This window comes from Lepisma saccharinum, chromosome 1 (genome assembly GCF_977018435.1).
Source record: "Lepisma saccharinum chromosome 1, izLepSacc3.1, whole genome shotgun sequence".
Lineage (NCBI taxonomy): Eukaryota > Metazoa > Arthropoda > Insecta > Zygentoma > Lepismatidae > Lepisma > Lepisma saccharinum.
Window position 1 is genome coordinate 96,427,140 of NC_139229.1, and position 16,513 is coordinate 96,443,652.

Below are 16,513 nucleotides of genomic sequence, written 5' to 3' on the forward strand. Positions count from 1 at the left end.
GTATACGCCTCTATGATGTTCCTTCATTTCAGAAATCATTGAAATACCAAAGTTAATGAAAAACCCACTGGGTTTTAAAATGTTTTTTTTAAGTGTCATATTACAGCAATCTTCTGTCTTGCACGTCTCATGCCGCCATCTCTAAAATTTGTAATCACTCACGTGCATCAGACCAATTGGGTACGTAACACTATTCACATACTTGTTATAATAACTTCTGCTAGCCAATTAACCTTGAGAGGACAGCTGGCAAGACTGTACCACCACTCCATGACAGCAATTAACGTGCCATTTCTTCAAAACTACACATAATATTTCAGTTCCGTCTTTTTTGTTCACTTGCATATACATTATGGTATGACATACTGGAATCACGAAACAAACATCCATTGTTACTATTATTAGCAATGTGAGCTTGAAAATATCGATTTTTACCTCTGAGTATTACGGGATATAATTTATAAATGGGCTCTTACTCTTCAACCACTGCTTTTTGATTATATGTTTTACTCTTATATACAATAATGAAAACAAACGGACATGTTCACAACATGTGATACTTGGGGTCCTGCAGGAAATGTCCAATTTTCAAAATTTTCTGAAAATTAAGTTTTTTTTAAAATTTTGCTCATTTTTTTCTTCAAAATTGGGGCACGGGCATTACATTTCCTCAAAGAGTGGTCTTCTGTCATGCTTTGCTCCAAATTTGGTCCCTCCAGCATTCAGTGCTGATGCTAGAAGCAATTTTCCGGAATTTTCCATAGGCTGGCAACACTGCTTTCTTTGTACATTGTTATTAATTCCCCACAAGAAGTATCAGCTTATTTTCAACACAACTTACTTTACATGGTTGTAGAAATGAACAGCTGCTACATACTACATGTTTTCATTTACTTCATTTACTTTGGTCCAGTGTGGTGGCCTCTTCCTTAAACTTTCATCGTTGGGAGGTACAATGTATAGATTTCACCTTTGCTAAAAATTCCACAAATGCACGAGGCTCCGTCTGCTAAAGGTAAAACCACATTTGGTTCAACCTCTTATGTTCTTCAATACGATAATGCCTTGACAGTTCCTGTGCCAATGGGAAATATTGAAAATGTCTTCTACCGAGAAAAGAGAATAGATGTCAGAGAAGCAACAACCCACATGGTGTTGCCGGTTTGTTGTTAATCCTCACTTTTTTGTCTTATTTAAACAATTTTCATGAGAGTGGTTAGTATGCTACACATACATATGGGCATTTTCATATAGTTTATCCGTAAGTTAGTTCCCCAACCCCAAAGTGCAGGTTGAAAGGAGTTAGTGACCACACTCAAATTCTGAGAATTATGTAGGAATTATTGCAAGTTAATTGAGGGGTTCAGGGCACAAGTGCCTTAACTCCATTGAAGACAGTTTTTTGAAAGAAAGAAAAAAAAGGCACATTTAAATAACTAGTAATATGTTTAGCTGTTCGAACACAAATATAGTGATGCCTATATGAGCTAGAATTTGAAACTTAGGAGATACTTATTTATTTAAAGTTTCAGATACAGTACTGAAAGACCATTTTATACCGAAACTGTAGCAACAAGAAGAAAATAAAAATAATAAAAATAAAAATAACAACAACAAAAGAAGACAATACAAGATGGCAGACGAAAAAAAAAGGAATTGTTACATGTACGTTCTTAGCGATTGTCGGAAACTGTGTTCTGACAAGAAAATATCAGTATTTACAGGCAGGTTATTATATAACTGGGGGAGCCTATAGTAAAGAGACCGCTGTAGGAGAGAGAGCCTTGTATCGGGAATGTGAAAGAGCTTTACGTTGCGGGTTGGCTGTGTAGGTACTCGTAGATGAAATTGGTTGACAAGGAATTCAGTTTTAATTTTTCCATTCATGATTTTATGCAAAAATTTCATGTCTGCTAGTTCGTGACGAGTGTGTGGCGACTGGATCTTCAAAATAGACATAATATCTGTTTTATGGAGGTGTCTGAGAGAAGGAATTCTATGGCGAGCAATTGTGAGAGAAAAGCTGAGGACAGAATCAATCCTGGAAAGATTAGTTTTAGAAGCCATAGTCCAGATGGGGGAGCAGTATTCAAGAATGGGAAAGATAAAGGATTTGAAAAATATGCTAATGGCTGATTGGTTTTGGATTTCAGGGAACCTGTACAGAATACCAAGGTGACGCATGTCTCGTTTAATAGTATATGTAATGTGATCATTGAAGTTTAACTTTTCATCGATGATAACACCAAGATCTTTTTGAGAGGAAACATTTTTGATGGGACAATTTTCGAGAGTATAAAGAGAGATCAGTTTGTTCTTTTTAAGGAAATGGTGAGTCAGGAGCTTTTCTGAGGATTCAATTCAAGTTTTCACTGGCGACACCACACAAGTAGTTCTGTAAGAGCTTGTTGTAGGATCAGTGAATCATGTTCCAATGAAATTTCTTTGAAGAGTTTACAGTCATCGGCAAAGAGAAGTACATTTATGGGAAGAGAAGACAGTCTGTCGGACAGGTCATCCATGTAAAGAAGGAACAAAAGTGGGCCTAAGACACTCCCCTGGGGGACACCTGACAGGATGGGTAGAAAGTTGGAAGAGGAGTCAGAGAGGATAACACGCTGCTCTCGTGCATGCAGATAGTCTGTTAGCAAAGATAGAAGTTTACCATGGATGTGAAATCTGGATTGTAATTTATGAAAAAGGAGAGTATGGTTAATTTTATCGAAAGCATTTGAAATGTCCAAATATATAACGTCAAGCTGGGAATTCTTTGAGATAGACTGAGTAGCATGAGAAAGTAATACCGATAGATTGGTCAAGCAAGAGCTGCCAGAAGAAAACCATGCTGAGCAGTATTTATAAGGGGAGATGTGAACTTCAGCAACCTGTCTTTGATTATTTTCTCACAGATGATAGAGAGAGGTGACAAAAGAGAGATTGGTTGATAAGACTGTACAGAATGTTTGTCTCCAGATATAGATCGGTACAACATTTGCATGTTTGAAAGGGTTCAGGAAACACACCTGCATAAAAACACTTGTTTAGTAAGAGACACAGAGGGTAGCAGCGTTGTGAAGGAAAATTGTCGGAATTTCATCGGCGTAACGGCAAAGAGAGGAGGAGAGATTTGACTTCTTGAGGGGAGGTTTTAACCGAGGAGAGAGTGTGGGAACTATAGCCTGACAAGTTAAGTCCAGATATGCGCAGATCGCTGTGGAGCACTTCCTATTACGTCATCCTCCCCACCACTCTTCTACTCACTGGTCTGGCGTTGAGAGTACCAGTGGTGCCAACTTAGCAAAATTAAGCTAAAACAAATATGACGATTTTCATGGTACAGTGGCTCTCAGCGACAGACAAACCTGCAAACGAAACTGAAATCGATGCGGAGAATAGAGTGAAAGCATTGTGAACAGTAAACAAAAGGAAATTGTACTTAAAAATTCAAAGTGTACCTTATGTGAAACAGTATGCGATTGACACGAAATTTAGAAACGCGGGACACACCATAATACGACTTCCGCCTTACCACGCAGACTTAAATCCCATTGAACTTGTGGGGGGGGGGGGGAAATCAAGGGTAAGGCAAGGGAATTCATTTCGGATTCACTGGACGCAAAGATAGATTTGCTGGGAAAATTATTTAGTGAATATTCTGTACAGAAATGGATTAAATGTTGTGAACACGTGAAAAAAAATTGAAGATTCTTACTTTGAAAGAGATGGACTTATGGACGAGCGTGTAGATGAACTGATAATTAGACTTGGTGAAGCCGATTCAGACACGGACACAGATTCATCGTTAGACACAGACTCGGATGAGTGGGAGAGTGAAACTGAAGAAGGAGAACTGAAAAACATTTAGAAGGTGAGCCCAGTTCTATCGTTTATATATTTTTCATTTTTCTATCGTTTTATTTCATACATTTCTTGTGCTGGTAAGAAATATCCCTAATATAACTTAATTCATTTAAGGTTTAAAGGGAAAATATCAAAATGTATTTAGAATTTAGCGTAATCAATAGGTAGCGTAGGTGAGGGGATACTAATTCATGTCTTTCACATTCAAATTTCGTTGAAAATTCTCAGACGATTCCTCTCCCTCCAGGTTTGCAACACTGCGAACGAACGTCGCCGCAGACAATGGGGTGGGGAAATGTGATGCGAGGTGCGCAAACCATGGATTGCAGCATCTTGTTTTTAAACTTGTCAAGTTATAACAGACTTAACATGAGGAAGAGGTTCGGAAACTGTCTCTGAGGAGAAATTTTCATGAAAAAAGGTGTTAAAAAGTTGTGCTCTTTCATTTCCAACAGCGGTGTCAGAATTATTTACAATTTCCATAGGCACACGAGGATTCTGTTTTCTCGAATTTCATAACGAGTAGAACTTCTTCGGTTCAGCAACGCACTCTGCTGTTATGTTATTTACATATTCAGTATAACTTGTTTTGAGTAAATATTTTGAATGTCTTCAAATATCACTAAACGTTTTGTGGGTATGTTCATTCGGGTACTGATTCCACAAGTTCCAGGCCAGATTTTTGTTTTTCAATGTAAGGATAAGTTCGCTGTCGAACCAAAATGGATATTACAGCATGCAGGGCTTCCAGGAACATCTCCACGGCGTCGGTGACCTCTTCCTCTTCCAGCAGAAACCAGGGATAGCACTTCTAGCACTGACATGTTGATACTTCACATTTTTAAGTTACACATGTAACTCAATTTTCATGAAATTCTCTAAACCCCTCAATTATGGTTTCTGCTTTTTTTTTCTTCTTCACAACTGTGAGCAATTGGCTGCATTGTTAGCAAATGTAACTATTTGTCCCATCTTCTGTTCTGATGTTGTCTTTTGTTGCTTGAGGATATCAGGAAAGCTACAAATAAGGCAGTGAAGTCATTTAAACCATGTTTGATCTCTTGTATGTATTACTGTATATGGAATTTTCCATTTCTTAAAAAAATCTAATTTTTATACACATTTTACTAGAGAGTTTCTAGTTCAGAATCAATTGAAAAAAATCATCCCCCTAATGTTCCAAAATGTAGATTGGTGTTGTAGTAACCACAAATTTTATGGAAAGCATGAATACTTAAGAGATAGAAAAGATATGGAGAATTGGAATAACAGGGTGTTCAGTGACCGGGAATTAATTGAATTATAAGAATTATGTGTGAGTTGTTAGCACCAGGCATTATACGTGAATTCTCTTAAGTTCAGGTCCTTCAAAATCATGACATTCATGAATATAGTGGATTTTACATTTTCCTGCTTTATATATTCATTCTTAATGGTCCAGTCATAGCAAAATGTTATAAAATTATGCATTTTAAGTTTTTACAGCTTGGTCCCCTGAGAAACGTAAAATCGAGGTTTCACTGTATTATGATGTACGTATATTCATCACAGGTGTTTTGTTTTTATTTTCATTAGGGCTGAGCTGATACCGATGCTGATGTATCTTTATTGATATCAGAAAGTATCAGTTGGAATTCATTTACCGATACCACTTTTCCAGCATATTGGTCTTTCACAGGCACCGCAAATAAGCTGCAAGACACTTTCAAGGAGTCTAATTATCCAGGAAATTATGCAAAATTCGAAGTTTCTTCATTTTGCACCAGTTTTATGTGAACAAACTGTGTGTTACCGTAACATGTAATTTAATATTATGATGTAATTCTCAAATATTTAAAGCAAAAATCTTGGTGAAATGATGCATAAAAGTAGAATGGAATACTTAAACACTAATATTAATCTATATTGTGAAGAACTTTTATTTATTACAATTTTCAAGTATCAATATTGGTATCTGTGGAAGTCGGTGAGAGTATCGGCATCAGTATCGGCTCAGTCCTAATTTTCACCTATGAAGAAAGGATAATGTCAAGCTTTTTTTATATATATATGTTTCACAGTTAAAAACGAAACAGAACATCTGTTTGCTCTTATTTGATAGCAATGTACTTTTATAGTACCTATCAGACACTACAAACTATGTGATGGTGTCAGATATATTTTTGACACCGGAAGCTAGGAACTGCTTTGTGCAGGAAATTCGACTCCGCTTGGTTTAACACTTATTTTTGGTGATGTGGCGAAGGATTCAGGTGTGAAGTTTTGTTAGTTTAAGTCGACTTTATTCTTATTGGGACTGGACCTACAGATTAAAGTTGGATCCGAACCACTGTAGAATGTTCCTCCACCCAGATTCAGGTGTGAATATATTACTTGAAACAACACAATATTTCATTTTAACTTTGAACACAGCCATAACCGGAAACACCTTGTAGTGTTGCTTGTTATCTTAGGAATTAAAGTAATTGAAGAAAATGTGGACAACTTAGCAGGGAAAAAGAATGTAAAAAATAATGATGCAGAAGTGGAGAAGGGGTATTTATAAAACATCAAATTTGAGAACCCATAAATGATGATGAATTGAGCCGATCTCCTTGGTGTAGTGGTTAGCACAGCATGCTATGTTGCAAAGGATCCCGGGTTCGAACCCCGGCCTGAGCATGTTCTTTGTGAGTACCCGTTCATCATATCATTGTGATTAGTCAAAAGTGGGAGAAAAACAACGCTTAAATGAATTCAACCAATCAAACATATCATAAATGATTATAAATTGAAGCAGTTTTGAAGGAGAAACTAATGGAAGCCTAGAAATATTTCATGGATATTCTTTGTTTTCTTGGAAATCATGGCAAGTCTTAAGGTCTATATACAAGATAGAGGAAGTGCTAAGGACTTACCATGAAATGAGATACTGCTGATGGATTAATTTCCCCAGGATCTTGCAATAGCAGTAAAACAATATCCTATGTTCACAGGTTGCTGCTGTTGGTTAAGCAAAATACCTCCTTCATCCAACAAGAAAATATTACTTACTTGAATATGCAATTGTCAGGATATGAGTGCATATATCGTAGCCAGGGGTAGACAAAACTAAAAATAATTCAGGAGCTAGCATATTTTTTTGCAAATATGTCCTAAGACAAATCATGAATCCTACTAAGATAAAGCTACACATTTTGAAATGTGACTTAAAAACATGTAATTTATTAATAAATTCAAGATTGAATTACAAGCCATGAATTCCTTGTGCTGGAGTGGCCTTCCTTGAGAACTTTAAATACGTGGCTCTACCAGGAACAGCATGAATAACTATGCAATAGATTCTAATATAGACGGCCAACACTACCATATTGCTGCAGATTTTAAAATTTCACTTCACAACAGTGCAAAAATTATTTAATGACATGTTTATTATTCTGATTTAATGATACACGTGGTACAGAAAACACGATTATTAAAAGAAACCTCGAAATATTAAAAAAAAAAAGTTATATATTTTTATCAAAAAAGTACTTGATTGATAACTAGCAACAGATGCAAATTCAGCATGAAATTTTCTTTCTGAATCGCATGCTTTTTGCCAGAAAACCAGGGAAAAAAAGTTCAAATTCATTGAACAGCCATAGCCGTCATGCAAATTCTACAGCTGAGTGAGCAAAATAATTTATTTTATTCTTCTTTCAGGAAGGAAGTAAAGAAAGTGGAGCAACGACTTTCAGCACTGACTTGTATAAGGAATTAAATGCCATTCCAGGCTTCAACAATGATATCATCATTGATGATAGAAATCAATTAACAATAGGAAAGAGAATGCGAGATGCAAAGAAAACTGGTTATCCTTTAATTGTTGTCATAGGAAAGAAAATGTTATCATCTGTACCATTGCTTGAAGTACATGATACTTCTGAAAATGGACGGACAGACCTGTCGTATAGTGATACTGTGAGGTACATAATAGACAAATGCAAGGATCACAAGACAGAACTGTAGTGCATGTCAAATTTGTATATTTATCTTAAAATGATTTTGTACATTTTGTAAAAATAAATAAATAATGTAAAATTAAGTATGTTTTATATCCTTGAAGCTTTGGTACTTTTAGAATCATTGCATGAATGTGTTATTAATCTATAGGAGCATGTATATTTTGTTTTTAACCAAAAAGAATGTCAAAAAACACATTGTAGTGTTAATTTTTCATGTTTTTGAAAGGTGTGAGATGCATTTTGCTACCATGTTTTGTCACGAAATAATGCGAAATGAACTGCAAAATGCGAAATAAACTCTTAAACACGAAATTTAGGTTTTATTTACTGACACAACACCTTCTGAGGTCTAAATTATCCTGTGACTTATACAATTCACGGAAAATTGATTAATTCTGCTGTTAATAGCAGCAAAAATGGACTCCTTTACACAGAAATGAACTTAATACTCTGATAACTACATAAATGTCCTATTAGAAGGATTATGTTTATTTTGCGTAATAAGTGCAGTTTTTAAATCAAATTTAGGATTATATTGACAATTTTCAAACCAAAATGTATTTTTATATACCACTTTTCATCCAATTTTTCACCACTATAACAACGAAATTTTATTTTATTTACTGCTTTTGAACATGAAATTGACTCTGATTTTGTACTGACATTTTGCTTTTTTTATTTACCAAAATTATGTGCCTCTATTAATCTATCTTGTCTCCATCTTGCACACACTTTTCAGAAATTTAAACCATCATGCATCATGCTGTAGGCTAAAACATGAGAACACCGTATTGCAGTTGCTATACTGTGTATCGTCACTCGCCTGTCAGCTCGAATCATCTCCTCCACCCATACCATCTCTACGTACAGTCCTCGAGCACGGTCGCCATTTTTAAACTGAGCTGCCTATGCGTGTGTGCTATCTAGCGACTGCTAACTGAATATCATCAAGTTGGATTCTTCTGCCACCTAATGACACTACTATTTTCAGCTATTCGAGTATATCAGTTTGTGACTTATTTACTGACTTCCCCATGTACATTATTTTTTTTTAACTGATACCAATAAGATGCATATATGAAATTTTCTAGTCCATTATAAAAATGATGCACATTCTATGAAGACAGACAGTATTTGTGTTCTTAATTATGGTATGTAACCAAGTGACGAATGGGTTGTTGTTTGGAAAAGCCAAGTGCATATTTTGAAATTTACAATAACATGGTACTACATGATTTACACAAGTGTAAATCCACCATTATTTTTGCACAAAAATAATAACAAAATGGTGGATTTGAGCACTCAGTTGCAGTTATTTGTAGAAGTGTCGAATTATCTGTCATTTTAGTGATGCACCAATATGCCTATATCAGCTGGTACAAGTAAACTGCAGATTTAATTAGGGATTGGACAATTAATCAGTATTGGTCGATATAGGTATATTGGTTTATCGGTAAAATTACCAATCTTTTGCGGGTATGATATATCTTAGTGAAAAGTTCTGCCATTTTGTTACAATTTTTATGGATAATCACCATGCCCTACTTTTGAAGAAACATTAAATGTCTAAATATGCAACTTCTTTTGCACTGCAGTCACCTGGAAACATTTTGATTTTCACATCAGATCAGTTCAATATTGGTTATTGGTATTGGTAAATTTTATATTGGAACTTTATCGGTATTGGCCCATCTCTAAATTTAATTAAACCCAATAAGTAGCATCTCTACATTATGAATTGGTAGAGGTACATCTTTTTGGTAAATAAAAAAGCAAAATTTCGGGACAAAAACAGAGTCAATTTCGGGTTCAAAAGCGATAAATAAAATTAAATGTTGGTGTTATAGCGGTGAAAAAATGGATCAAAAGCAGTATATAAAATGATATTTTGGTTTTAAAATTGTGAACATAATTCTAAATTTGATTTACGAACTGCACTTATTACAAAATAAAACGTAAACCCTTCTAATAGCACATTTATGTAGTTACCAGATTATTAAATTTCTTCCTGTATAAAGGAGTCCATTCTTGCTTCTCAGATATTTACAACAGAATTAATCAATTTTCCGTGAATTGCATAACTCTCAGGATAATTCAAACTTCAGAAAGTATTGCGTTTGTAAATAAACTCTAAATTTCGTGTTAGTCTATTTTGCATTTTGCAGTTCATTTTCCATCATTTCGTGACAAAACAGGGTAGAAAAAGGCACCACACACCTTTCAGAAACATTAAAAATTAACAATAGAATGTTTTACTTCACATTTCATGTTTTCGTCAAAAACGAAACATGCATGCATGAATTGATGTGTTATCTGTCTATGTGCACTTCTTATATAAAATTTGCTTACAGAAGCAAACGTTTTATAATGTGGCAAAGTCATAGGCTCTAAAACTCTAAAATAATTTTGCAAATGGGAATTGAAAATCAAACTAGTTCATAAAAAATGGGAAATGAAAAAATACATACAGAACAAATGTGTATTACAACAACCATTCCCTGGTCTGGGCATGCTTTCATGCCCTGATACATGTGCTTGTTCTTGGTGTTCCTACTGCACTGTAATTGAACGTAAGATTGTGGAATTGTGACTTCGTGTAAGGGAATAAGTCTGCCTCATCTTGAGACTGTTGTGTTGTCAGCTGGTGAAGTGATGGGGAAGGAGGGAGGGGAAATATCACTCCTTTTCAATTTTAACGTGCTTATTACACTTAAGCAGGGAACATGAATACCCATTTTACTCGTGCATAGTAGTTTGAAGCAAAGATATTTTGGTACAAAGAAGAAGTATATTTCAGAACACACTATTTTACATAATCACGAATCATCTTTTGTGAAACTGAATGCAGCACACGGAGGATTTTCAAACTGCTTCATCAGCAGCCTATGGGCGTATGTCCAGAACAACATACACAATCACTCTCTGTGATGAACCACAGGTGAGTCGGTATTAGTTATGCCCTCCTGTGACAGATATACACAGTTGACATCAGTGCTGCATACTCAGAACAAGATTATTACGGAGTTCCTGCAGCAAAACATTCCACTTCTCATGGAGGGCCCTTCAGAGTTCCGGCAGCATTGCTGGTGGAGGTCTCCTATGTGCAACATGTTTGCCTAAACCATCCCACACATGTTCTATTCGATGGATATCCTCTTCCTCAAGGAGGTCGGACACAGATGCTGTACAATGGGGATGAGCATTATCATGCATAAAACTGAAATCCAGACCTACAACTCCGTGGAACAGGCAAACATGATGGAGGATGACATCATTAAATACCTTTAACCTGTCACCGATCCACATTCCAGTAGTTGCAACTCACTATGCCAGCCCAGACCCTGATTCCCCTGATACAATTTGTGTCCCTTTCCACATTTTCTTGCTTGTACTGTGTCCCAGGTTCACGCCTGATGTACTGACATCCAGAATCAGACAGACGTCAGACAGAACCTGCTTTCATCTGTGATTAGAACTCTAACCATTCTTCAGCCATCCAAGTACAGTGCTCTCGACATGGCCGTAGGCAGGAAAAAGTTTCGGGGGGGTTCATTCATAATTGTTCCCATGGGCGTCACCAGAAATTTGAATAATAGTAATAATAACAATAATTATACAATAATAATTAAAATTTCATAATAAAACAATTTTATTCCATAATAATAATAATAGTAATTATTATTATTATTTCCTTGAGGGGGCTTACTCAATCCAGCAGATGAGTGAAGGCTCTTTTTTTTCTGTTTCATACAGTGTGTACTGAAATGCACAATTATTACACTTTGTTATTAAATTTTAAGATACCTTCAAGAAAAAGCTTTAAAAGTTAGATGGAAATTTTAGTCATAAAGTTTTTATTGTTTGACCTTAAAACTTAATTTTTGGAATTTTGAAAAGTGTGGAAAACTTAGCCTGGTGGGTGCATGGATTGTAACTAGTATGGGATCTACAAATCTTGCCCCCCCTGCAAAATATTACCAAAGGCCCCCTCTACCTACCTTCACACACACACACATTATATGTATATTACACATATATAATGTCTGTAAGTGTGTAATTATTGCTCTCATGTTGACAAACTCTCATACGAGGGCCTGCAGGGTGATTCAAAAGTTCGTTAACACCCCCTATAAAAAAGTAAAGGAGTTAGGCTGGGTACAATTGATGGGCTTAGGGGGAACCACTCTGGTGTGTTCCAATCGGATGTCCGCCATATTGAATTAAATTTTTTTTTAAGGTGGGAAGGGGGTTATGTGCATAGGCACCGATTTATTAAGAGATTTTGGGGGGGGGTAAAGATAAGTGAAGCATAAATACTGATTTCTTTCTGTTTGCGGGAGAGGGGTATTTTTTTTCCTTAAGGTGGAACCTAATACACTTGAATTAACCTTTGAAAAATAGTAATTGCAATAACTGTATCTGCCAACAAAACATATATCTCAGGGTACATCGAACTTTATTAGCTGGACAAAAAATTTACTGCATTACTGTGATTATGTAATTATACAACATAATACTTTACATGTAACTTTTGACTGATAATTTTTTATCATCATATTCTGTTTATAATACTTATTCTTACAATCCTGTATAGGAGTTTAATATCTTCCCACATATTTACATAAAAAAGGAAGGCCCGAGATAAAATTTTCATCTGGGCGAGAGATTTTTGATATTTCCGAAGGGAAACAAAGGAGCCTATTTTGCAATGGACTGGCTCATTCAAGAGCATGAAGACTGCAGTATTCCCATGCTTCTTCCTCAATTCTCACACATATTCATTCATAATATGCCATGCGTTTTCCTTAATTCATTGTCAGTTTGTAAAAGGAAATACCGAAATAGTAAATGCACAAGCACAAGAAAGACACTCAAACTGAGTTATAGCTCCACATTATTGATTCTACCAATTTCAGAGCAGAATCCTGCGTAATTTCGCACCTGTTATGTGTGAAGTTTCTGGGTGCAAAAGTTATGTAATATGTTGGAAGATATGCATTGGCCCCCTTATATGGGGGTTAAACGAGAACTGGATGGGCCCAGCCCCCTCTGCCCCTCCCTGTGGGTTTCGAAACCGGTGGTGATGTAATATACATATATGACACTATTTTCTCATGAAATTGTAGCCTGCTCTAAGGTCGTAATTTTTCCGGCTTTGTCCCCGCAAAAAGCTGATCCAGGGTTCACCCAGCATCAAATCAAATGGTAACCCTTGGGAGGAGGGGGGGTATAAATGCGGCCGGAGCATTGTGCTGATCACATCACCTCCAAGATGTCCGGCATCGAAAATATGTGGGGCCCTGCCCCCACATATCCTAAATGTGCCTTCATGACATGCACAGGGAACTTTAACTTTACCTGGGATATTGTATTCGTTTCTGTACCTCCGAGTAACTACGTTTATTTTTTATATGCGCATACACGAACCCTCTACTATGTCAATGGCTGAGGGCCCCCCTAAAGGCCTACTTGTCTCCGCCCCCCCCCCCCCCCCCCCGCACTGCGGGGTTTTTGCGGGTTGTAGATCCGGCACTAATTGTAACCTCAATCACGAACGTAATGTGCTACGAAACTGGAGATCCTAAGTTTGAACTCGTATCAAGGGTGATTTTTGACTTTATCGGACAGGGAATTTTGGGACATTCATAAGGGAATTTTCAGTCTATATTCCTTGTGACGCAGGAACAACACTGGAAAGAGGACAGCAAAAGTAAAAATGGAGGGGTCGCGTGTGGGCTAAGATTCCGAGAATAAATACTGTTTCACTCAAGTTTCAGAATTCCAAATGTATGAAAATTCTAGTTTGATCGTTTCAACATTGTCTCTCTGTATTTTTCTGATGCTTCGAAAGAAAAAAATTAAAAATGAGTTACAGATTTTGGTTTCTGAACTTCCATTAATCCAACGTGTCAGAAGTTTCGGGGGGTTAAACCGTAGAACCCCCCACCCCCCTCTAAATACGGCCACGGCTCTCGACACCATCTCAAATAAGACTGACTGTTGGCCAATTTCAGAGGTACAGATTTAACAGGTTTACGTGCATACAGCCCTTCCTCATTCAACCGTTTTGCTACAGTTTCACTCGATACGCGTGTACTGGCGAACAAGTTATTAGACAACTGACCAGCATGACTGAGGATTACATCTTGCACATAATATCACATAATGGACTTCACCTGTTGTTGTCTTTCATGAGCAAACTCACCCAGTATGTCTAGAGGCATTTCCAGTTGTCCTGTACCTTCTCCACAATCGTGACACAATGCTGGGATCAATTCCTAATTCATTAGCGACACTGGTTACAGTTCATCTTCCAATTTTCCGACAATCCGATCACGATGAAACTCATTTAGATGATGTCTTTGAGCCATGTGCACTATAAACGCAAGTACACAAGCACAATTAGTCCACAAGACCTCACTAAACCAACAAACCCACTGCTTGTACTCTCACACTACGACTCTCGACTTTGCACTTGCCGAAGTTACTGACCAACAGACAGGTAGGATGGATCCTTCACTGACAGGGTAGGTAGATAAGCCCTTACACTACCCAATGGATCACATATTTGCATAATGTATAGTCTTCGTGGCACATATCATGGAAAAGTCACTTTCGTGCTTAAGTTTAGGACACCATTGTATATTACAACAAGGTAAGATGGAAAGGTAAAATGTTTCTGCCTTTGGTTCAGGCTAACAAGGAAACATGGAATGATTTTTCCCCTCCCTCGCAAAACTAGTCTCAGATGTATTCCCCGACACGAAGTCAAGATTTCGCAATCATGCATTCGTTACTACGCAGAAGTAACACCGAGAAGAAGGGGGAGAGGGGTCCCATGCCAGGTAACATTTGAAATAGCTTGATTATACAATTTAAATTGAAAATGAAAGTTTTTGAAGAATTGAAATGTTTTTTTTATGTTTTGGTGAACGTGGTATGAGTGTCAAAGCTTTAATTTTATAAATAATGTTCAGAATCTGTCATTCAGTTTTCGTCATGTTTTTATAAGATAAGATCAAATTGTCCATTTTCTCTTATCTGGCATTGCTGATGGCATAGATGGTTTACCACACAGAGCTATCCTGTAAGAAGAATTAACTCTATTTGGATATTGCTGTACGTATCTCTCACTATACTCCAGTAAAGTTTGAAAGTCATCTATGAAATGTTGTATAGTGAGATCCTTGGTGTTCATAGCAACGAAACTTATGCAATCCATTCGGTCTGAAAATAATGCATGATGAAGCGGAATTGTGTCCAGTTTGCTTACATGGTTAATACTTGAACCATTCTTGTACAGAAGTGCAATACTCTTGAGGGTGCCTACTTGCGCAGCCATGTGAATCGGCAATAGTCCCATGGCATCGGGTATATTAGGGTCGGTCCCTGCTTCGATAAGCTCCCATGCGATCGAGAAGTTGCCTGATAGCGCAGCATGGTGGAGTGGTGTACGCTGCGATTTGTCACAGACGTTAGGATCTGCACCAGCTTGAAGCAATACATACACACACTCCTCGCTGTCGGATAATGTCGCCATGTGAAGAGGCGACATTTTCTTGTGATCCAGAATGGATACGTCTGCCCCCGCATCTATCAAGAACTTCACTATGCAAGCATGACCTTTTCGGCTTGCGTAATGGATCGGACATCGTTGGAGTGCATCTTGTGCATTTACCGAGGCCCCTGAACGCACCAACTGTTTAAAGATGTGGAAGTTGCCGTTTTCGGATGCAAGATGTAGAGCCGTACGACCAACAACATCAGTCACATCACTCCTTGCATGTTTCTTTAGTAGAATTTTCACTGCATCTTTTGCTGAGTAAAATGTTGCGTAATGCAGTGGAGTGTAGAGATGATTGTCCCTTTCGTCAATCGATGTGCCGATTAATATCAATGTGTTCATGAGCCTGATATCTCCCATCATTGAAGCAAAGTGCAAGGGAGATTTCATGTTACCATCTGAGTACTGTGTTGTAAGTACTCGACACTTTTCGCAAGTACTTAAGCTTTTCCTACTGTCTGTACAAACCGACAGATGAGTAGGAATGGATTCCTCAAACATCGTATCGTCATCCTCTATTGACTGTTGTGGAACACTGAGGTGAAGTGAAGAAGTTGGGTATACCGAAAGTGCCATTTTCGTCATAATAATTCATACACTGTTGCACAGTATTTCACTGTACTTAAGCAATTATAGTGTACTAGAACCACAACTTAACAGACTAGCTTCATTTTTCACTTTCCACTTGAGAATGCCAACATTGAGCAAAACTTTAGTTTGTTTATTTCTTGCTCCTGCATTGTAAATAATACTGCAGTGGGATTAAGGAACTGTACACCCAGGGATCATTTTGGAGATCCACAGACAATATGCAAGATTTTTGTAGTATTTCGTAAAAGCTCAACATTCACTTTGATAGACGGAATGAATCTGATTGGAGATCAGGTGTCAATAGTTCGTCTCCTCTGTCACTTGTCTCTTTTTCAACCACACTTCGTAGCAAAACTCCAATTTGTTATTTGTTACACAATCTGGAATGAAATAATATTTTACTTTTATTAGTTATAGACGTCTTCTTTAAAATGTAGGGTGACCAGACATACTCTTTTAGAGGTTCATATACTCTATACTCTTCTCAATTTGCAAAAATCCCCAAATATAC

The 16,513-nt window shown here is 37.1% G+C and overlaps 2 protein-coding genes across 2 annotated transcripts in view; one reads left to right on the forward strand and one right to left on the reverse strand.

Annotated features, from left to right (window-relative positions):
* ProRS-m (prolyl-tRNA synthetase 2-like protein, mitochondrial) overlaps positions 1-7,883 on the forward strand; it is a 34,666-nt gene extending 26,783 nt beyond the window's left edge. The window contains exon 7 of the mRNA XM_083118827.1: positions 7,546-7,883. Within this exon, the coding sequence (XP_082974953.1) occupies positions 7,546-7,851 (306 nt within the window). The 3' untranslated portion in view covers positions 7,852-7,883. The remainder of the gene's footprint in view (positions 1-7,545) is intronic.
* Positions 7,884-14,865: 6,982 nt separating this feature from the next.
* LOC145984437 (uncharacterized) lies at positions 14,866-16,329 on the reverse strand. Its single transcript, XM_083118104.1, has one exon. The coding sequence runs from the start codon at positions 15,994-15,996 to the stop codon at positions 14,866-14,868; it is 1,131 nt and encodes a 376-aa protein (XP_082974230.1). The 5' UTR covers positions 15,997-16,329.
* Positions 16,330-16,513: the final 184 nt, after the last annotated feature.

Excerpts from the sequence above, each read along its gene's own strand:
- LOC145984437 (XM_083118104.1), bottom strand. The coding sequence starts at position 15,996 with ATGACGAAAATGGCACTTTCGGTATACCCAACTTCTTCACTTCACCTC.